General features: G+C 33.1%; 1 protein-coding gene across 2 annotated transcripts in view; it reads left to right on the top strand.

The window, feature by feature from the left end:
• The window catches only part of LOC115235427, a 195,402-nt gene that overhangs the window by 150,762 nt on the left and 20,030 nt on the right, over nucleotides 1-24,610 (top strand). For both annotated transcript variants that reach the window (XM_029807223.1, XM_029807224.1), the window contains exons 6-7: nucleotides 4,966-5,044; nucleotides 22,589-22,606. In XM_029807223.1, coding sequence (XP_029663083.1) covers nucleotides 4,966-5,044; nucleotides 22,589-22,606 — 97 coding nt within the window. The remainder of the gene's footprint in view (nucleotides 1-4,965; nucleotides 5,045-22,588; nucleotides 22,607-24,610) is intronic.

The raw sequence follows: 24,610 nt of genomic DNA on the forward strand, positions 1-24,610 counted from the left end.
TTCGGAGAATTAAACATGATACATAAATGTAATTTATTGTTTATTACCATATTTTGATCACTCTATATAGTGATTAAGAAAATAAGAAATATAATTGTCAGAGATATGTTAAGAAGCGTATTAATAAGCGAGCGGATTAGGTATTACTATGTGGTATTTTGCGAGATTTATCGGGCTAATGTAAATTCCATAATGAAATTATCGCTCTCGAATACAATTGAATATCGAAATATGCCCGGTCAAGCCCACGTGCAACATTAATTACTCGATCTGCAAGATCATAAATAAATTGATGAATTAACAATTTGGCATCTCTTGTGATTAACGGTCTGCGGTTAGAAAATTAATAGGCTATATTGTCAGCAATTTTCACAGTCTATCAATTATTCTTTACATTAAATATGATTATTATTTTATTATTATTTAATAATATAAAATAATTTGTTATATGTCACAAAATAACAAACCAAATTAATAGATTAATTGCTCGGGATTTAATATAAAATGCAAAATTTCTTTTTATAAGTACCATAATTGTAATAAATTTCCACGCATACGCAAATTTGCAACATTTTTTACAACGTAAAAAGTAGAATATTTTAATTTATTGCATACATGTACTTGAGCGCTTAATTATCTCAATTTTGAATTAAATGAATTATTTTCCTCATATTCAATGCGGATTCTGTTAAAAGTATAACGATGATATAAATTATCTCATTACAATATAATTTATTATATATTTTGCGAGATAGCCCAAATTGTATGTATTACATAATATAGCGACGCATTCATGATAAATTATCGCATATGTTCGCAATTAATATATCTGATTCTGATATATCTATAATTAACGAACGAGGTTGTATATGTAAAAACTGCAATATAAAAAATAAAATTTTAATTTGGAAATTAATTATTAAGTCATTAATATATAAGGTATTTCAATTTTTTTCAGGCATTATCTTTTATCATAATTTTCGTTACATTCGGAGTTTTCACTTTACTTTTTCATAACGAAATATTGGAAATAATCATTATTTGTTATAAATTTTGAATTTTCAATATCTTTTTGTGCAATATTAATTCAGAAATTGCACATCTATTAAAATATGTTTGAAATAAGGATTAGGATTTTGTAATTTATGCATCTGAAATTTAATTCAGATGTTTGTTCAATCGTTTAGCATATGAAAACTGATAGCATTCAGACATTTTCGCTGAGAGTAATCTGAATTTTCAATTTTGCCATAAGGGGAGGAAATTCTATAGAAAACGAATGAAACTATGTAATATTGAAAATTACAGCTATCAGATATAAAAAATTACTTATCAGATATAGAATCCAATACAAAAATTGATTTTTTTATTATCTACAGCCAATTTTAGATAAATATTATAAATATTGTAAGATTTCCATTTTAGCATTACACATCGCAAATAATTATTAAATTACTCGATTATGCATGCTCAATTAAAGATTCTAAAAAATAAAATGAAGTCCAATTAAATTTTTGTTAAAGAGGAATCTACCTTAAATTGATAAAAAACTCTTTGAACATACACACTGTGTTTATTATCGCTGACAATGAGTATGAGATTGTTAATACAAACGCGCGCGCGTGCGCGCGTGGAAATAGTTGAAAAATCCGCGTGCGACGGGACGACGTCCGTCGTGACGTCGCGACGCTGTCGGCGACGAAACGTCATGGACAATGCTCGTTTTATTACGAAGTTCGGCGACGGAGAAACGGCCGATTATTATTCGCCTCGCGTTGTCATATTCCATTAGCGTCGCTGCCTGTTACAGACTCCGCTCCGGCTCCGCTCGCGCGCTCGCGACATCCCCCGCTCGCTCATCGCCGAGCGGTTAGTTCGAGGAACAATTCACAACGCGATATAGGAATCACCCTTCAACCGCGTGCTGGAGATGACATCGATACTCGACTTCCTCTCTCTCCTGTTTCTACGTTTCTCTCTCTTTCTCGCTCTCTATGTGTCACTGTACACTTTCTCTCTCTCTCTCTTCTACTCTCTCTTTCTCTCTTACACGCGCTACTGCATCCGCGTATACCCGCGTATCGACTAAACTTCGCGGCGACGCCGACGCCCGCAACGATTAGCTGCGTCGCGGTGGCGAATGTCGGGAGTTTCGTTCCGCCGCGCTGCATTTAACCCCTTGACGCTCGGATTTTCCCTTCCGCCACGCGGAGGAGTAAATTACCAATAAATCAATCCTCGCGCGTTTCGATACGGGAAAATCAAATCGAGAAAAACAATCGCGAATGCAATTGCTGCGCTTGGTATCTGCGGTGTTTCGATAACGAGCTTCGTAGCGTTATAAGCAGACAGCCGAACCAACGCTTCGCTCTTTCATTGAATTTTTTTTAATTCACAAGCAAGTTTTTTAGATGCAATGATCAATTAAATAATTATTGTCATTTCTAAAAAATCGGACAAACAGAGTAACCAATGTTTTCAAAAACAATAAATGCAAATAGCTTTATTATATAAATTATATTATTCATGAAATCGAATATCGACATGCTTTAGCTTTGCTTTGATTGCTTTTTGATTAATCAAATATTATCTTATACGCTATCTTCCTAGTAGCTCCGTGAGATTCTCTCAGTTTCTTTTTCTTGAATAAATCAGCCCTTCCTTCCCCACAAAATGCAACAAATATCTACCAAAACCATCAATTTTTGGACGGCCTCATGAAATGCTCGGGGACCGACGTGTAAACAATTTGCGCAAGTAGCCGCGATAATGGAGGAGCAGAAGAATGAGGGGGTTGAGGATAAGGTGCAGGGAGATGGTGCCGGGGAGGGGATGTTTGGTTAGCTCACACAAAGGACGAAGCGCACCGCTGCGCACACAACGGAATCAGCCCGCTACTCTAACAAGGAACATCCACAAACCACCCCTCGTGAGGGGATGGAATGGCGAAGGAGTGGTGGTAGGGGTTGCTACAGGACCTCAACGGTTTGCAGAACGCCCGGAAGTTAGCGACACGGATACGAGCAAACGTCTTGCAGGAATAGCGGGGACGATGGAAAATGATTTCAGTATAAAGTGATTTGTAGCGGAAAGGGTAGTGGTGCGTTTCTGTGAAATTATAATTATTTTAACTTTATTCAAATTGCACGTTTTGACTTTGAATAAAATTAAAATATTTCGAGAGATGGACACCGGTGCGACACTTTCTCTTTTCAAAAATTTAATCTATTATTCGCCTCTCTTTCTGCATTAATATTAATATCTTAATTATCGTTTATAAAATCGTTTATAAAATAATCGTTTATAAAATAAATTGCAAGGACTGTAGCGCTTCATATATTGGTTTAATTAAATGAGAAATTAATAATAAAATAAACTTATATAATTTTTTTCTTATTTTTCGATAAAATTCTTGATATAATATTAATTTTTCTCAATAATCTCTTCGTCTCTTTTCTTGTTGTCTATTCAATCTGCACTTTTTCTACTTCCTCCATCCCACTGTAAAGATAGAAGAACAGTTCCATCAAATTGGAGATGTTCCTTCTCCTTCATATTAGTTTTTCTTCGCTTTATCGCTTTTCTCTACTTTTTTTCTTTTTTTTGCGTTTTCTCTTTCACCCCTCTTGACACTTCCTTCCTTATCGGTTCTGTCGTTCCATCTTCCTGCCTCCAGCAAGTACCATTATCTCCGTTCTCCGATATGCTATTTTTTCTTGTTTCGATATCCTTAACCTTGATTTCAGAAACGTACAGCATATCGCCATTCTGAAAGGATATTGCGGATGCATGCGATTCCTTGATGTTTATCATGCGATTGTATAATCAATCATAATTTATTTTAATCCTTATTTTAATTCTCTCTTGTGTGAGACGGTTCCTTTCATTGCGTTTGTCATAGTATGTATAATTACTTACAGCTTTCTCTAAAGACTAATGACTCCGTACAGAGTTCGCGAGTTATAATCTACGTATTTATCACGCGCAGCGTTTATCACCCTGCCAACATTCGAAGAAATACATATGTAATGGCGTGAGTCGCCATAGAATAGCATACGTAGCGGATCAATATCGCTGCACACCTGTTGCATGACTTTTGAATCGCTCTGTATGATGAATACGGCGGTCCCCCGTCTCAGTTACCGACAAAACCGAGAAGAATGAGAAATCCTTGTCGCTTGATCGCCCGTCGACGACGCGGCGCATTCATTATCAATCTCGCTACGGGCCGGCTCAAAGGCAGCGAAATTAATAACTGTTTGCGGAAACGCTGAGCAGAAACTTTGCGCTTCGCGCTCGTCGCCGTCTTCGTTTTATTAATCCGCGTAAGCCGTCAAGAGACTGCGAGGTGGTGCAGCACAACGATGAAAGCACATTTTGCGCTTATATTATATACCGAGCATATTGGCGCCTAATTATTCTTTATATGATTTGTTTATTTTGCAAGTGATAGCGTAAGCGTCGATGTATTTGTGAAAACGAAAATTTAATAAGATATTAATAAAAACGATTGATTCGGATTGATACGATGTATATATCCATACCGATAAAATATTCAAAATTTCATGTTATCTTGCACATTAATATCTTCCAAAATGTAGATTTAAAATAGATTCTAATTTCTTCTTAATTATGAAATATTAATAAGTTCCAATAATTACTGTCTAATAGTTAAAGATTGATGTAAAATGATAATGTATATATATCTAATAATAACATATATATTTTCTAACATTTATTATCAGAAATTAAATCAAGGAAAGCTATAAAAAGAATATAGATTACATATATATACTTTTTTATTAATCTAATTTTTTACTTATATTAATAAAATGTCTTAATAAAAAAATTCTGACATCTCCAAATATATTAATTGTTAATAATTTAATTAATTAAACATTTGATATCTTTTGTACTTTATTTGCATATCTTTTTTATTATTTTTAATATATCTGTTTTTTACAGATGTAAACATGGTGGCCGAACCAAAGCCTCACCAAACTGGACGCAAGCGACAGAATGTCTCCAAAACTGGCAACGACTGGTAATTTATAAATTTTTACATTTTATATGTTTTATACAAATGTTGTTTGAGTGAAATTTCATATCTGATGAGATGATGCAAATATACCCCAAGCACGTTTTTTTTAATCCATTACATATTGAAAGATCACACATTTCTTTGCAAGAAATTGAAGTTTTGACTCAGTATTGATCTAGTAGATTTATTATATGTGTATGGCATTATATGTGTAATACCTGGCGTTCTCTACGAAACTTTTCTTCACGTATTTGTACAAATTTATCAACAATCTACTCTAAGTAGATCCTGGTGTTCTTTGGCACGTAGTTGCATCATCTCATCTTATCTGCTCGATTTTTCCTAGCGCGGCGCGTATAAATCTTCGAGTGAGCGGAGTCTCATTCAAAGAACCGCTTTATCCTAGCTTTAAGGTGCCGACGAACCCTAAACTCGATGTATAAACCCGAAAGCGCCGAGAACGTATTTTACGCGCGGAACGTGACCGCGAATTCACGAGCGGTCGCAATATTTGCAGAGGCTAACTTGCACGAGACACACGCGCGGAATAAAAAAACCTTAATTGCGTTGAATTGCACGCATAAAGGATGCCTGTGTCTTGATGAACAAATCTCTGACGACGTGGAATGACGAAGTAATGATATGAATTATTGAGGTGAGTGTCAAGTTATGAAGTTAATTACTTACACAAAAATACTGAAAATGTCTGCGCGGATAAATAAATAATTTGGAAAATTTTTAATATCAGCAAAATAAAGAATATATTATTGAACATAGATATTTAAAATTAACCACACATACTATACATTACGAAAGATCACGCATATTATAAATTAAGAAAGTATTATATTATTCGCATGTATATTGGAACTGTTTTTTCTCATGTGTGTGTATTATAACTGACTGTTAAAATATTAATAGAACCGCGAAAAAGGCGTGTTTTATTCTATGTTTTGATTAAAAATTTAATTACGGCTGTGTTTCCCGTAATTTAGCTCAGTGCTCGAAACAAGAAGTTATTCGTTTTGAGAAAAAAAAAAAAAAGAGAATGACGGAGACATTTTGCAGCAGCTGATGCATTATCCACGACAGATAGCGTCGTGGCACAAACGTCGATACGAAACGTCTTTTCACGAACTAAATCGTGTCTCTGCCCTTTTCTCCTTTTGCCAGCTCTTTGTTCTCTTGTTTCTCTTTGTCGCTTCTTTTTAACGAGAAAGAAACAAAGAGGATTTGGCGACTTTTTGAGTGTGTCAATTTAATCAATGCCAATTTTTGATCGTAATCAAATCATGCTATTTTGTTGAATTTTAAAGATAATAGTACCAGGATTTTGACAAAAATGATACGAATATTAAAATTTTAACTTATAATTAAATAAAATTGTTTCTATTTGTTATTAATTAAAAAAATTAATCTAAAAAAACATTAATTCTCACAAAAAATAGTATTCAATAAAATTTGTAATAAAAAAAAACATCTGCTCTAATTTTTTGAAGAATGTATTAAGAGAAACGGTAAAGATAATTAACAACAGATATGGTAAGCCACAATATTGGAATTAGCACATAAACAACCAAAATATTCAATTATCTTGAAATTAATTTTCGAGCTAACTTTGGATATAACTAAACCTGAAACAGTTTCACAGATTAGCTAAACTTTGTTTTACACAGTAAACGGTACGTAAACATATACTTACGTAGGTTAACAAAGGTGAATAGCTTGAATATAATTGTATATACAGCTGAAATTAAAATTAATCGAGATGCCACAATAACAATTCTGTTTTTGGATATTATATAGTTATATTATACTTATTGTTAACAGAAAACAATATTTTCATACAGAGAGAATACCATAACTAATATTCTTTATTTGTAAAGAAAGAATTTAAGTTATATGCTAAGAATTTTTTGCAATAAATAGAAAAATATTATATATAAACTGGAATTGAGGATATACTCGTAAAAAGAATTGACCCATCAGAGTTCAAGAAATTGAGTGGAATACTTTCATGAATGAAACATCGCGAGTGTAATATAACATGGTTTAACATCAAGATGGCTTCTTTTCAAGTAATACAGAAAGATTTTGTATATGATTTTGTTATCAGGCTGGATTAAGAGTCTGATAAAGTACAAAGAACTAGTCAATTACCGTTAATATTTAATCGAAAAATGCCAGTAAATATCAAACAATTGTATATTATAGTATAGACATATGTACATTATAAATATGAGATTCTTATCGGGAATATATTTTTGTAAACGTGGAAAAAGTTTTATGAAAGTTTTAGTGGGGTAAAATTCATTATTCATACATTCGAAGATGAACTGCCGTTCACGATCGAATCAAATTTTAGAACGCAGTATCAAGCGTGCAGAACGCGATAGAAAAACACGACATCTTTACGCGAGAACGTGTAATATCTGCACGTGGATTTTCCAGATCCTTCACTTGCCGTCCTTTTCATGTAGCTGTCAATCGCCTGCGTTCTCGTCCTGACCAGAAAACCGATCTGTGCGCAAGGCCTTCTCGCCGAAAAATGTCATGCGTTAAAAACCATTTTAATGAAAAACTCACTTCATAATCATTTTTTTAATTATTTTTATTACATAAGACAACTCATCTCTTTTCTCTTCGAAAATGATACAAGCAAAGAAATAAATCTTTTTTCTGATAAATATATATATATATATATATATATATGTATATATAAAATATTTAAAAAATTTTATTCTAGCACATTCTGTATAAAAGTAGAGAAATATTTATGATTTTTATAATAATGTTAAAGCGAAATAGAATGGCTTTTAAATGAATGATGCTATGCAAAAGTAAACTGACTCGCAAAACCAGAAAACATCAATTATACGCATACGTGAATTGACAAGTTAAAAGCACTGAATTAAAGAGCCGATTGAAATAACATTCAAAATTGCATGCTATCCAAGAACGAAAATATCAATTGACTTTTAACAAACAAGTCATTTAGTTCTATGTCAGGCAATTACGATTTTCATATTCATGATCATTTATTTTAGAATATTATTACGAATTTTCGCTATTTCAACTATCTTCATAAATATTCGTATATTGAATTCTTACATCTATATCTTTTATATTGTATATTGTTATTATTATTTGTCAAAAATCCGCTTAAAACAGAATCGTTTAAAATAATATTTATAGTAATTTTTACAAGAGAAAATGATAACGTTTTAGAATATATAATTAATCACAGGCATCGCACATCTCTCCTATTTTAAGAGGATACATGTGGCTGCCATGTATTTTTTATATTGTAGTTTAACTTCTTATCTCAATTTACGCAAAAGTATTATTTGGTGAGTTAATTCATTTCCGGAGTAAGATAATATTCGATAAGTTAAATCAGTTCCGCTTAGTGTGGCCATTGACAACGCGCCAGCATCTTTTTATTATCCATTTATTTCTGTTTATTAAATTAATTTAATTATGAATTCGCTTGGACGCGTTTATTTAAACGAAGACGTGTGTGTGAATAAACGCACGTGTGTGTATAACGCCGATGTCGATAATCCGCCGGGTCGGCAAAGCCGCGAAAAATATTCCAGCGGCGTTTCCGGGATTCGCGCGAGGTATTCGGGACAATTTCAGGATATCCGCGGGATTCCCAGCTATCCCTGCGCCTTCCCGGGGCTCCCGGCGTACGTGTTACGGAAGCAAACAGGTCGCTTAACAAGCCGGAAGAACAATAAAAATGCGTCACCTCATTAACCGCTCCCAATTAGTCGCGGGACAGTGTCGCACAGCGCTTAATGCGATGTATACCGGGTGTCTCACGGTTGGGATGATATTATGAACGTGAATTGTAATCCCTTCTTTCCTTTATCCCCTTTATTATCATTATTATAATAATTAATTATACTAATATTTTAACATTTTGGCACACTGTATAAATTAATTTTTTTTTTATTATATCTAAGAAAAGTGTGTGCAATATATTAAGAAGAGAAAAATATTATTCTTTTTGAATCTATGCTTTATATTCATAATATATTATTTATAATATAATATATATATAGATTAGAATAAATTGTAGATCATCTTTTTAAATTTGTATCATTTAATTATTCTCTCGTGGATGGAAAAAGATGTAAATGACTGAGTAAAATATAATGATAATATAAAATTATACAATCAAATATATTAAGAAAAAAATGAAAAACTAAATAAAAATTCAAAAAATTGAATGGAATAAAAATATATTATTTTGTAAAAATGTACGAATTTTGTATTTTGCGATTTGAAACACACTGAAAGACTTAAACGAGATCTTTTGAACGGGTAGAAAAGCCAAATCCGACCTCGTCGAGACGGAAATCGCAGCGAAACGCGAATATCGCAGTTACGAGAATTACGCGTGAATTGTACGGCTCGGTTTCGAGTGCGCTTCAGCACGCCATTCAAGCAGGATCGTCCGTTCATTGTCCGTCCGTTAATCCTCTTCCCGCCCTCATCGAGATCACGTGATTGCAGATTTTTAGCGAATCATGCGGCAAGCATCAAAGTTTTAAAAATTCATGTTTTTTCATTTCTGTTAATTTAATTGGTTATTTTTGTTTATCCCGAGTGATATATGCATGTATCAGTTTTTTAAAATATTATATTTGTATCTGTAATTATAAAGTTTTTAATATTTTAAAATTGATCTTTTTTTTTTGTTTAAGAGATATTTAAAAATAAACTATTGTTTGTTATAAATTTGAAAAATTTAAAAATGATATTTAAATATTTAACAATGATATTTAAATGATTGAGTTACACATTAAATACTTGCTAAAGATTTTGAAATTGGAAAATAAGTTTTTATTGTTTGTCGTTTATTCTTGTTTGTTTGTTATTAAATTTGCTTGTAATTTTCAGCTGCATATAATTCAGAAGCTTTTGATGCTTTGGCATAGTTCTTAATTCAGTTGTAGTTTTGATTTATATATGAGATAAAACTAAAATTAATGATAAAGTTAACAAATACTTTCGATCATAATAAGCACTATTAATCAGATTATACATTAGATAACGCATAAAGTGTTATGCCGAAAAATTCAGATAAAGGACTAGAATAAAAATATAGCCTAATATATCCTTTCCCTTTCTCTTTCATCTTCTTCGTGCGTTCATTTCCTGCGGTTTGTGTAAATTAGGTTTGCTCGTTGCAGCAGGGTGCATAGTAACGCAGTCCCCATTTTGTAGAGCGAGACTTCCTCTTGCGGCTTGAAATAGTTTCGTGTGTTTCTCAGATGAATAACCGGAATAATTATTTACAAATTAAAATGCGTGCAATTTGTGCATTACTATTTGAAGTATTCCGTTTATTACATTTTATTAAACATTAATAAAATTTTTTATTGTTTTGGTTTTATTAATTCTAAAAATATTGAGCTTAGCGAAACTCATTATAAAATTTTTTAATTTTTTAATTTTTAACGTTTTAAATCTTAAATGTTCCAACTTTGTATCCTAGAACTGTTTCAAAATAACTTAATAAAAATATTAAATATTGTTGTCTTTACGTTTTTGTAAATATTATACTAAAATTTTTAAATAACGAGGCTTTATTAAAAGTACCAAGTTTAAAAAATCTTTGAATCAGATGTTTCTTAATTTTTATTGTGCATTGCTAAATACTTAAATATTTGAGTTAGATTAAATTTTTAAATCTGGAAACGCGTATAATACTGATTTATGCTGACAATTCAGAAATTCAAAATTTGAATAATATATGAGGGTCCGAAATTTTAGCAAAAAAATGCGTCTTGATTTTTTTATCAATAGAACTAACTAACAATAAGAGAAAAGGTAAATGGACAACTTTTGAAGTGGCCTGTAGACGTCGACTTGCCCTCGCCAACCCCTTTAACGCCGGACATAAATATTAATAAGCGAGCGGTGAAATTCACGCTTATCGCGCTACCGTGAAGATTTACATGAGATAACACGACTTTCCTTTTGCGGCATGCGCGCAGGTGTGTCATCATGTAGGTGTAAGCGAGTATGCATGTATGTGTTCCCAGCTTCAGAAAACATGTCAACATTTACATACAAGGCCGGATAAGCGAGTCACGGGGATCGTTTTGCAGCTACGCCGACTTCTATCGGGCTTGATATCTGCCGAGCTTTATTACGCCACCCTCGGAGAATAAATGATGAAGACAGACGAGGAGTTGGGGGTTATACTAAATGGTGCCGTAGGACTGACATGATGGTTGGTAGTGGGCAATGTTTTTGCAAACCAATATGATTTTTATTTCTACAAACAATGCTACCGCCGTAGCTAACGCTCTTCTCACCATAAAGATATATAGTTATTTTTATATTTTCTAATTTTTGAAGTTTTGCATCTTCGGATCTTTCCATTATTAAATTTTAGATTCTTCGATTTAAATTTCATGCTCTTCTATCTTCGATCTTCGAAACGTTGCATGTAATAACAAAAAAGCTATTTGATTTTTAAATTTTTAAAATGTGATTGGACTTTCTCAGAAAATTTCGGATACGAAGTGTAATCAATAATTTATTCTATTAATATTTTATGAAACGATTTTTTTTTTGGTGCACATATAATATGTACATATATGTATATATAATGAGACAGCGTTTATTCAAATAGTCCGTTATTATCTAACATTATCAATCAATAGACGCTCCGTCAAGTGCTGGCTGATAATCTCGGCAGGTGAACGTGGTTGCCGGTTGAATTTTCGTTCTAACGGAAGTGGCACAATTAAGGGAGTTTTGTCTCGGTTGGAGGGGGAGGGGAGGGGAGGGTGGCCAGAGCCAAGTTCCGGAGTACCATTAGGTATATTAATGTTCCCTAGTTCGGGTCGTTCCGGGGCCAAGCGCATTATACTCGCCCTGCGCTCGTTTACAGCCGATGCAATCGGCCAAACAACGTCGGTTATTGCCGAGATTAAATGTAACTCAAAAAATTTTATTCTAGTAATATTCCCTTACGAAGTGTGACCCGCGTTTCTAGCGGTTCGTAGCTTTTTGCAGTCATACAATTTCTACTCCATTTGGAATCGATTACTCTGCTTTATTCTCAGATTTTCAAATATATATATGGAAATTTAAGTTCTTAAGTTATTTTAAATAATTAAACACTGACATTTTGAATACTTCTCTTTTTAGATGCAAATTTTTAAAAACTGGTTTTTATTTCTTTGGAATTTTGTCCTCGGAATTCTTGTTCTCGGAAAAATGGACCATCATATTTAAATGTTAGTGTTATGCAAGAATTTTTTAGCTACGTATTATGCAGAGTTATTATGACATAAATTCCTCAAAGAAAACGTTAATATAATAACATAAAATGCATTCATAAATCTACTATAATATCTATGTATAAGTACATTTTTGTTAAAGTATGAAAAATTTTGCATGTGATTCATTTTTACATCATTTTTAATGTTACGTTTTTCTTTTGTTATTATCAAAGGAAAATTTTCAGCTTCATATTCTGTAACAGTCTAAAAAATTTATATAATTACTTTCTCTATGTAGATTTTAAAAGAGTTTCTCAATAAATATACTTTAATAGATAATTAAAACATTTTGTAAATGTAATCATATTATCTCTTCTCTCTCTTTTCTACATTGATTATATGTTCTAAAAACATTAATGTATTATAAAAAATTTTAATATATTTAATAAATTTTTAGAAGTTAGTTGTTTTATAAGCGATTTAAAAGCGATTTTTTTTTATATGCCACGTTTGGCGTGGAAAGAATTGATGTTGAGGTCGAGTCGAATCGATTCGGGACGCGAGGAAAAGTTCTTATTATTCTATGTCCGCGGAATATAAATCTGCATAGGAACACGCTCTTGCACGCGTGTGCGTGTCGACACTCGAAAATTATACTTGCAAACGCCGTAGGAGCGTAATTAACGTCGCTGGCACGCACCATTATCCTGCCGAGGTATCCAAGTATCCTGCCGGTATTATTGAGCGTTTTAAAAATTGTCGTCTGGTTTATTAAGCACAGTCTAATGATATTTTTTTACTTTGGCGTTCAGGCATTTTTTAAAATTAACAAATTGTAAAGAATGGCTTTCTTTATATACCATTTTCCCATGTATGCATATTTCGAATTATTAAAATCAATTACACTCATTTAAATAAAAATTAATTGTATCGCAATTAAACAAATATCAATTTTATGCTATAATCCTTTTATATTGTTATAATGCTACATTATTGTTTGAATTTATAATAATAATAGTGTAGTATATCTTTTCGCGAATTTGAAATATTTATGACAAAACAAACAAAAGGATTATTATTTTAAATAACTGATAATATTAATTTGGAAATAGATTTGTGTAAATGGCATTTTATATCGAGATAAAGGGTATAATAAAATTGATTTAAGTTTATCTAAAAATTTTGTAAGTTTGTAATATTACATTTAAAAAAAATTATGCGTATAATAACGAATTATTTAATTGTTTTCTGTTGTACACATTAATTTCTTAGATTATTTTCTTTCTACTTTTATTTATTTCTTAGATTAAAATTATAGTTTTGAACAAGGACTTTTTTAATTTATTACGATTGTCTTCTTTAATTTACTACGTTAATCTAAAGGTAATATTGGTATCGGTGAGCGAGAATTCGATAATATTATGTTACAGCAGGCAATATATCGCGCGTGTACGCGCGCATTTGAATGTGGTGCACGATAGTCCTTGGTATACCGCAAACCGCGACGTAACTCGGTAAACCCCTCATCCTCTCTCTCTCGCCCACGTGTTAAACATTGATTACTGACATGCGTATAGTTAATATACCAATGTAATTCACATGAATGTTCGAAGCCGTTATACTTCCTTGTGAATATGAAACAAGCAGTTATACATGATGACCCAATTTAATCTCACCACATAATTAGCTCCAAAACTGAGGGTTATTGAAAAACATATTTTAGATCAAAATTATGCTATTTCAAAGGGAATATTTCGTTTTGTGCTCGGCGTAACTTCTAGATGTATCGCTTTCGAGATACAAAAAGATAATCTCTCCTTTTTTAAATAAAGCTACATATATATATATATATTTTTTTACATCATTTTTCACGTTATTTTCTGCGCAGGAAATATGGAAAATATTTATATTATACCGATGGTAACATAGCGGCACTTGTCTTGTTACGAAAAATGATAGTCGCAGAGTTGGAAATGAGATCTCCCAGGAAATGCTATTGTCTTACGCTAAGGTCCTTTATAATCCTTGTTAATAAATCCTCCTGTTAGACCTTTCTCAACCCTTTGTTCTATTCGTCATAATGAATCCACAGACCGTATAATACACCCGTATGGTCGCGTAAAAAGAGAATATTCAGAATACGTCGCGTTTAATATATAATCCGCATAGTTCATACTTTCTGCTATTTTACTACAGTAGAAAAATTTTATTATAGTGCATCACATATATATATATATATATATATATATATATATACGTATATAACGCGATCCGTCAGTATCACCCAGTACGTTTCCGCAAATCCCTGAAGGGCCATCGGGCCGCGCGAGCAGATACCGCGCAAAAGTAACGACCGTGCGAAAGAGTCATCATCCTCCGAAAGAGGACGGCGCGATCTCTGAAAGGCCGGATCGATCTCTCCGCGCGCGAGTGTCGAAAGGGTGCGGACGACAAAGGGCGGCGGACTCGTCCATGCTGGAAGAGGCAACAAGAATCGAGACGCGAGCGCGATTCACGCGAATATCGCCGTAGTCTGTTTTCGAGCTGAGTTCAGCGCGAACGTGATTTTCGAGCACTCAAGCGAAGTGGAGAATGGTGTCCGCAGCACGTGCCTGCGGGCTAATCCGCCATCGTCATTCCCGGGCTGACTCCATTTCGCTGTACGTTCCGACGGTTCCGGTGGTTTAGCCGGGAAAATCGCGCTCTTTTTATTTCGCCAAGTGTTTTACCCTCTCCTTTAACTAATTCGGGATTGTATCTCCTATCTCTCGCTGCAATTTCCGTAATATTGCTCAAATTTTTGACACAATATTAACGTTCTCTTTTTATAAAGCGCTTCGAACTAGAAACAATCATATATCGCAATTTATCTTTTTGGGGAGAATTGCCAGCAAATTATAGAATGTTTAGGATTATCGTGTTTTTGGAGAGTAAAATTTTCTGAGGGGTGAGTTTCCTCAATTTAATATTAATAACATTATGGAAGAGAGAGTAATGAAATGAAAATAAGTATAATATAGTATCTTATGGTTTGCTTAATTTTACGCGGCTTTTATTTTAAGAGTATCTTAATATTAGTTTTTAATTTAGAGGATTTAGTCATCAAAGATTATATTTAATGTTGAGATTCAAAAAGATGTGATAAATGTCGAATAATCATTAACAGAAGATCGATTCTAAATTAATTCACGGATACAATCTCGAAATGCATCAACAAATATTAAAATCATCGTAATTGACATTAAAATCAGTCACATGCTTTTTTTTACTAAATAAAGGAACGCGATCGTGAAATAGTTGAGGTGTTAAACGTCTGAATACGCGAGAAACGCTAGCGGCGAGAGCTACCCCCGCGCGTTCGTCGTATAAGCGCCGTACTTAATCAAGCGCGAATACTAAATCAGCGTTGGGAAAATTTCCGTGACCAAGCCGGTCCTATCGAGTTTGTTCGAAACGGCGCGGCTTCGTGCGGTCCATTCATGGCACTCCTTCATTGTGTACGCGCGCTCTCGGTAACCTTCGTTCAGCGAGCGGCGCGATACACACAGAGAGACCGCACAAACAAGAGAGGCTGTCCGCCTCTCCGTCGAAACATCGAAGAGCATATTTGTGAAGCAGTCGAGCGAGTTCTATCAACATTTCAGCATCGTTAGCATTCAATTACGCGATTATCGAGGGCCTTGGCCACTGCCTGCGCGATCATTGGACGCGTACTCCCCTTTTCTCGAGGGAGGATAGGGGGGGAGAAAGGGAGAAAGAGGATAACATGGCTAGTTTTCTGATGTTGGTTGCGACTGATTGTTGAAAAACAACTCTTTCCGCTCAATCGGTTTGATCAATCGATAAGCCGTACGTTCTCTCGCGTGACTTGATAAAGATATAATCAATAGGAAATAGCAAAGTAAAGAAAAAGAACGTGAGCTTCAAGCAAACGAGATTTTATTTTATGTTTAAGTGTGCATTTATTTTTTAGCGATTGAGACGGTTTGGTATGAGAATACATTGTCTTTCCAACAAACTTGCCTGTAGCTATTAAATAGTATATAAACATTCATCAAAAATTGCTTATCTGCGCATTGTATTTATATCATGCGTGCGCGGTAGTATGTATAATAATAAATGTGTATAATAATAAATGTGTGCATAAATATAATTACGTGCGCATGTTTTCTCTTTAAATAAATAAATCTTTATATTTACTCAAATGTTTTTCTCAAATATATAGATATCATTGCGACTTTTTAAAACAATCACACCAAAGCAATTTAGTTCAATTTAATTAAACTTAAATTGTTTTTTAAATTATATTATTTAATTAAATGTTTGATTAAAAACAAATATCGCCTCCTATATCATTGCACGCCATAGTTATCGCAAGAGTAATATTAAAATGTAGTACCGGTCAACCGACTGCTGAAGCTTTTATTGAAATTCTTGTGAAGGGAGAACTCTGAAAAGAATTCCTTTCCCTTTCGGGGACCGAGTCATCCGGAACGTCACACCTCCGGAATGAGCTCGAAACGATGTGTTCGGCGCTGCGTAATTTAGTAGACTGCGAAAATAAGCGGAATTTCGCAATCTGCAAAGATGCGAATATAAATAAAATGTATTCAAGAATTCTCTCTCCGCGAAAGAGATTTATAATTGCAACAAATAAATTATATAATGATTATATAATGCAGATTATATAATGCACAGATAGAGAGATTATAACTATTATATATGTGCATGCGCCAACGTATAAAACGATAATTTTGTAAAAACGTTAATTTTATAATTCGTCATCCATTGCGGCGACTTAATTTTAGATTTAAAATGGGTCAGCTGCATTAATAAAATCTCTATATCCATATTATATAATATTACAAATATTATAAACTTTAATATTTAATTTAACATTCGTGTAACAAAAGCCTGATATTATTAAATTGATATTAAGTAAATGTGTTCTGTATTTTCAAGATGAAAAAATATAATTTAGTATTGCAGCAAATGAATATATTGAATACGAAAATAAAATAAATATCCTAAAGAATAACGAAAAAATTCAATTAGGGAGCAGTACTTGCGATATGATCAGTTCGGATTCCTATTTCCGGTTCTATGTTGCTTTGATCTCTCTTGTGTCTATCGTTCCTTGTCGTCCCAAGATTTTTCTCAGCTGTTCTTTTGTCGGCCCTCCGATATTGTTACGATAACGAGACAATGCTATCCTAAGAATGCGAGAATCAAGGGAGAATGCGCAATTAATGAATTGACCTTTGAATTAATAAAAGTAGTCAAATTGCCTATTGTATGTACATGAGATTAAAAGAGTTAAGTTGCAGCACAAAAATTTAATTGTAATATAATCACTATTATTATTTCGACTTTACATATATATATATATATATATAGTTCTTTGTAAATTCTAAAACTGATACATCCAAACTTTGATTTTATTCCGTAATTATCGTCATTATCTTCATTATTATTATTTTTGTCATTATGTCCTTACAATATCAATCTGAATGGATCACGAGGGTCACGATGTCATGGCCAAACGATGCACGTTATGCGAAATTGAATATCGATTAATCGCTCTCATGATTCACTAATGTTGCGTCGGAAGTTAATTAAGCTGCGGTAATTGCGATCTCTCTTGAACGATATTCACTTGGCTTTCCACAAGTTATATCACTTTGACGCTATCGAATTGCGCCATTAAATTCTTGCATTATCCAAAATTAAGATTATACTCTCAGCATTATGTTGCATGAATTCATATAGACAAACGGTTTTTTCTATATAAATTGTTTCCTTCAAAGATTGAGTAATTTTTATATTGTGCTATTATTATACATACTAGAAAGATTTAAATTAAGTTTTCATCTTACGCTCGTATATAATTTTTTTTATAAATAATCTCAGATCATTAAATTTAATCACTATATATTTATAAACAATAGCTTATTATTACACATATAAAATTATATGTGAGACTTATACTGGTTCAATGTATAAATACAAAAAGAGTCAACACATATATATCAGTATTATATGTGATAATTTCGACGATTCCTTCAATTCGGAATAAAGAAAATTGACGCGCACGGTCTCGATCTCGCCATTGAGCTTTCCCGATCTTTTTTCCTTCTGGCTTTCTCTCCGACTTCTGCCATTGTTCTTCGCGGCCGGCGTCGCGGCGCCTTTCATCGAAGGCTCTTTTGTTCGCTCGCCAATAACGCTACGATAACGAGTCAATCGTATCATGGAGAATCGAAAGGTGTCAGCTTCGACTGCTTCAACGGGAATTGCATCGTCGAGAATCGAGGTATCGATAGGTAAACTGCTTTCTTCCCTTTTCTTCCCTTATGCGTATTGTAAACAATTCGCGCTATTTCATGTAATTAATTACAGATGTTTAAGACTCGTGTTTCCTCTCTCACGGGATTTAAAAATAGAATAATTACACATTATAATAAAATACTATTGAAAGTTTGATGCAACACAGACACAATTAATTGCTAATTTATTTTTAAGAATATTTAAAAAAGATATTAATCTTATACAAGCGAGAAAATCATATTTACATTTTTACATTAACCGGAGGAAATTTCTGTGTTATTTAATATTATCAATACTCGATCGTTACTTTTTTGGCGTTAACTTGGTTTAATTTTGAACATGGAACTAATTTAGAATTAATCCTGTAGACACATTGGAATCCTATTCAAATACAAAATGAAACATTTTTCGCAAAACAAAATATTTATTTAAACAAGTTTATATATGAAAGTGTATTGACGCACACGTGAGTATGCGTCCGTTTTCTGTGTTCATAATCTCTGGGGAATATTCAGTTCGCCGCAAATACGTTTTCTGTTGTCAACTGGCGAAGTAACATGAATAGTGTAAATAACGGTGATAATTTCGGCAGGAGAAATTAGCGAACGGCAGAGAAGCAGAGGGAGAAAAGTAGAGTTCGCGCAAATGGCTACCATAAAAACGTGTTGATGGTTTAACGGTTATTTGCAAAAATATTACATACTTTATCGGCATGCATTTCCTTTTCCCTTTTCCTGATCTCTTTTCGGTGCGATGCACAGATCATGCGTTATAAATAATTTCTATAATAAATGCAATTTGTGCGGACACGCTCCACTAATAATTGTTACGAAGGCGCATCACATTAATAATTATAATAATGACAATAACAATAGTGATTTCTCTTCGAGCGCAGAACTCTTGCAACTGTATGTGGCTATTAACAAATTAATTTTTAAAAATAAGTAGTATATATAACTTTGAAATATGCAGCTTAAATGAGATACATTGAAACGAAAATATCAACAAATAAATATTAAAAGAAAGTAGCAACGTGAAAATGTTAAATAAATTATTCAAATAAAATAATGGAATATAAATGCCAATAAATTAAGTATATATAAAAAGCAGTACTTATACTTTAAGGTATTTCTGAAATGAAATAATAGACTGCGAATTAGCAAATATAATTAACGGATTAATTTAACGGAAAAAAGGAAAGACATGATATTGAAAAGAGAGAGGAGTGTAAGATAAAATAAAACAACTTTTTAGTTTTTTATATTTATGCAATTATTGTAACTACTGTTACAGATTATACGCTTTCATCGTTTTAGTCTTTCTCCTCTCCCTCTTATTTTATTATAAAATTTAATTTATTCAAACTAGTTTTTTTTTTGTTATTTTTATATTTTTATTTTGCATTATTGGTGATTTATTTCGTGATTTTCCATACATGTTTAATCAGATTTCAAACTACTATTGCCGCTGACACGTAATATTTGCTAAATTTGTCGAAAACGGTTTAATAAAAATGGAACGAGAGCAAATGTTGGTACGTGATCGACGAAAAGTTGCCGGCCGACAATGAATAACTGAATAAATAAAAAAAACGGAGAGAATATTAAACTCAATAGACATTTTAAATAACAAAGGGTAGGTGTCCGACATCCTAATTGCAGCGCCATTTTTCGATACATGCGACCGTTTAGGACGATGCCCTTTTTATTCTGCAGCACGCGTGTTTCGGACGTGTCTCCGCTTTTCGATTTTCGTGCGTGATCGATTTTCGGCCATTCCACCAACTATTTTTCCAATGTGACGCGCTGTGAAAGCGTTCAGTAACGGACGTCCTCGACGCATTTTACTAGAATCGTGGTTCGTAAAAGGCTTTAATTATTCCTCCATATTTTTTGATTTCCTTTTCTTTTTCTTTTCTTTTTCTTTTTATTAGATTATATGAGAGAGGGCGTCGGAAAACAAATGTATGTGCGAATTAAACTATATTTCTTGAGCAAAAAAAGAAAAATAGAAGATCGGGGATGTTTTGCATACGTAATATTGCATTGTAAATTATTGTCTGTCATATAAAATGTAAGATATATTAAAATATATAAGAATTAATAGTAATGAAAATATTTCTTTGATAAATATTGAATTATAAAAAACATTAAATATTTTCATATTTTTGATTAGTCGATATAAAATTTTTATTTTTATGGTTATATATATCATTGGCTAATTATCATAACTTTCAATATGTATAAACAAATTCTGGTAAAATAAAAATGGCAATATAGCATTTATCTGTTTCTTCTTTTTATGCGTTTTCCTGAAAGTTTTTCTCTCTCGCTGCTTAACATTACGTTATCAGGCGAAAGGATTACCTTGTAATATATTTGAGTAGTTAAAGGAAGACATAGGTAAATTGGCAAAATACCCAGGATAGAATGAGAAACCATAATAAAATGCAGCAAATAAGATCACTGAAAATACATACAGAATGGAACACTTAAAATTTTATATAATTTTATTTTGGTTTGAAGTTTTTTTCGTCATTTAAAATTATCAGTTAACGCATTTAAATATTTTAATAAAATTAAAAAAGGAAAATATTACAATTGCAAAATAATTATCGGAATTGTTAGATTTGAAGGATCCTCGCTTTAGAAAAAATGGCAAATTTGCGTATCGCCATATTGACATTGCGATCGAAGTAATTGGCAATTTCCTGTTAAAACGCATCCATTTTATCAGTGTTTCATAGTGGAAAGTTCGCCGCTTCGTCCTTTTTGCCACGAGAAATCGCAGGTTTAAACTGTAACTAATGGAGCATTTATTGACCGAAACGCTCCTCGTAGGACGAATTCGATTAAAGTTCGATGCGATTCGATTACCAGAAGATTCGTTTTGTCGGCTCTCCGCGGGCACCATGTCTGAAAATCTTTGGAACGTCTGTCGGAAAATCTCGCAAAGTCGAGCGAATATGTATTTATGTGATCGTAGAAATTTAATTTATGACGCCTGTGGCATATGTAAAATCGATTATTACAAAAACGTGGAAGATTGTACCAGTTCTTTTTGTAAAACAATACATTTTTCTACAACAAAACTGGAGAGAGTGACAGAGATATTACGAAGCGACTGATCTTTTCTATTCTTTTATTTGGATTTCAATTTTTTTTTTTTTACAAAAGGTAACGTTTTACAAAAAGGACCGAGCTATTTATAAAAGAGTTATTTTTTAACAAAGAAATATAAATTTTTTAACTGTGTATATATATATATAAACTAACGAACAAATGTAAAAAGACCAAATACGCTAAAGAATGATTATTACATTAAACAAATTTATATTTTTTATTCTCATTTTAACAAAATATTCTCATTTTAACAAATTATGGAACTCCAAAGCTAACATTGTTGCTTCTTTGTTTATTTTTCAATATCATATAATTAAATAGATATAATAAGTTAAACCACAAAACTGAGAGAAAGAGAGAGAAAGAGAGAGAGAGAGAAATTCACACCATAAACTAATATTCAACATTATTTCTCTTTTGGAGAGTCCTGTAGTTCAAATTACACGCTCTGGTAATCGTCAATCGATTCGCCATTCGAGCCGCGATATATAGTCTGCGGAATAACATTCGAATATTTTGACCGATGCGAATTTGTGAATGTTTTCCATACCTACATTTTGTCGTTTATATTGCGTGATTGTTATTCAACAATATTATATCAAATTAATTGTCATTTGCGCTCAAAATAATACAAAAGGCATTTTACTCTATACCCCTTTCTGGAATATAGAGTAAAATGCCTCACATCCTATATAATATATAATGTCGATTGTTTCGTTAAATAATTGCTATGTTTTTAATGAACTCTGATTAAGAAAAAAATTATGTATTGCGTTGATAATAATTATAATAATATGTTTATTGTTGATCATTTGTCTAATATAAATTGTTTTTATTATATGTTTCAGGGACTACTACTATGACAGGTGAATATATCTCGAAAACTTTACTCCAATACAGGTATAATTTGTGTCATAATTTACGTCAATTCAACGCATCAATTGAGATTGAAAATGATCTGTAGTAAAATATTTGACAAGTCAACATGGAATGTTTTTAAATTATCTATGCTTTTTTGCTTATATTGAAATTTGTGTATTTTTTCTCCTTGGCTTATATAGCCTATATAGCCTTCTTTTCCGGCTTTCGTTTGAATTCGTAGTATACTTGAGATTTTTTGCATTACGAGCTGCTCTTCTTTCGTAGGCAAACCGCGTTTATATCTGTTCGTCTCTGATCTCTTCAGTTTTAACACGCGCTCGCCTAATTCGCGAATCAACAACGGACAGCGTCCGCCGTTGCAAACGTGTGGGCGCGTTTTGCGCGACGGAAGCGTCGCGCGAGTTGCATATTTAAAGCCGGCCGTTGAGCGTCGCGCGAATGTAAACCGCGTGCGAACAAAATAAGGGGAGAGGAACAACGGGGCGACGACGCGATGCGACGTTACCTCGGAGACCGGGCGGCCGGTTGGTTGCGAAAAAAAGTCGTCGCGCTCGGCGGAATGCGCATTCATATTTTTGCACTTTTTAATCGCGCCCGCGCGCTTCAGACGCGGAACGGCATGGGGTTTTTATTGTAGCGTCCGGCACGCAACGCGCTCCGCTCGGCATAACGCTACGCGACGCGACGCACGTTTTCCATGCCGGTCACAGAGCGCCTCTGAATAGTCATAATTAAAACGAAAACGAAGGCGTTGCGACGCGCCGCGCCACACCGCGCGTTGACGTTCGCGAAACCCTTTTCGTTTAATTGTTCATCTTTTTTAATCTTTAACAGAGACCGCGTGTGAAATAGATGCAACAATTTTTTTTTGCACGCATCGTTTTGTATCAAGAGACACGTTTCGATAGCATGAATTGTCGACAGATCATGTCAGATCCGGTATGATACCCTTTAAAACCCGGACATTGATCTTGCTTTTGCTACATATTGCTTGTTTCGGTATGCCATTAACGAACATAGCCAGCATATTAATTTCTAAGAGAAGTTTGAAACGTAAAGCATAGGACGGTGATAATAGGAGAAGATTGACGCGCGGATGAGAAGAGAATTCATAACTCGAAATCTCGAATCTATCAGTCTATCACGAGACTCGCGAGTAACGCACTGCACGCATGGGGCAATCCGATTAACACGTGGATACAGCGCAGCTATAATACCTGCACCTGTAGTGGATGCTGGGTTAATTAGAGACGCCTGTCCCTCGTGGTCCATCGTCAGGCGATGTCACATGCAATGAACTAATAGAATCAAGATCCGCACGCTTCACTCTCATCCCGATCATGAATTCTTTTCATGAATAATTTACTACCTTTTTTTTTTTTAATCCTGCACAAATTGTAAATCTCATACCATCTATGACAAAATTATTACAGCCATCAAATATCTTTGTATAAATGCAACACGTGTTTTATTTGAAATATCTTTTTTTATAAAAATTATACGTGAAAGTTTTTAACTTTTAACACTTTATATTACATACATATATTCTATACAGTTGTTTAATTTTTATAATGAATAATGTATTAGCGAGAAAGTACGCGATCGTTCTTTATAAGTTCAATCGGATATTTTTAATTACATGCAATTTAGTACGCGTAATTAAATACGCTTCTCATTACATTTATACAGAGCGTTCATTGTAACCCACATGTCTATATATCATTACGTTTGTACCAAATTGATTTTGCTTAGCAAATCTCTTCTTTTATATTGGTCATTAATATTTATCATTATATTGTTAATTATTAATTTCAAAAATTATTAATTTAGACAAAAACATTCTCAGTAAATTAAATATACAAAAAGTAATTATAAAATCTTAGTGCTTCTGCTGATTTTATATAATACATATTTTGTTTGCTGCAAATAATTATTATTGTTGAAGGCATGCTCTTCTCCCTGGATTGGGCAATAATTTCAACAAATGC

Source organism: Formica exsecta, unplaced genomic scaffold (genome assembly GCF_003651465.1).
Source record: "Formica exsecta isolate Colony F162 unplaced genomic scaffold, ASM365146v1 scaffold222, whole genome shotgun sequence".
NCBI lineage: Eukaryota > Metazoa > Arthropoda > Insecta > Hymenoptera > Formicidae > Formica > Formica exsecta.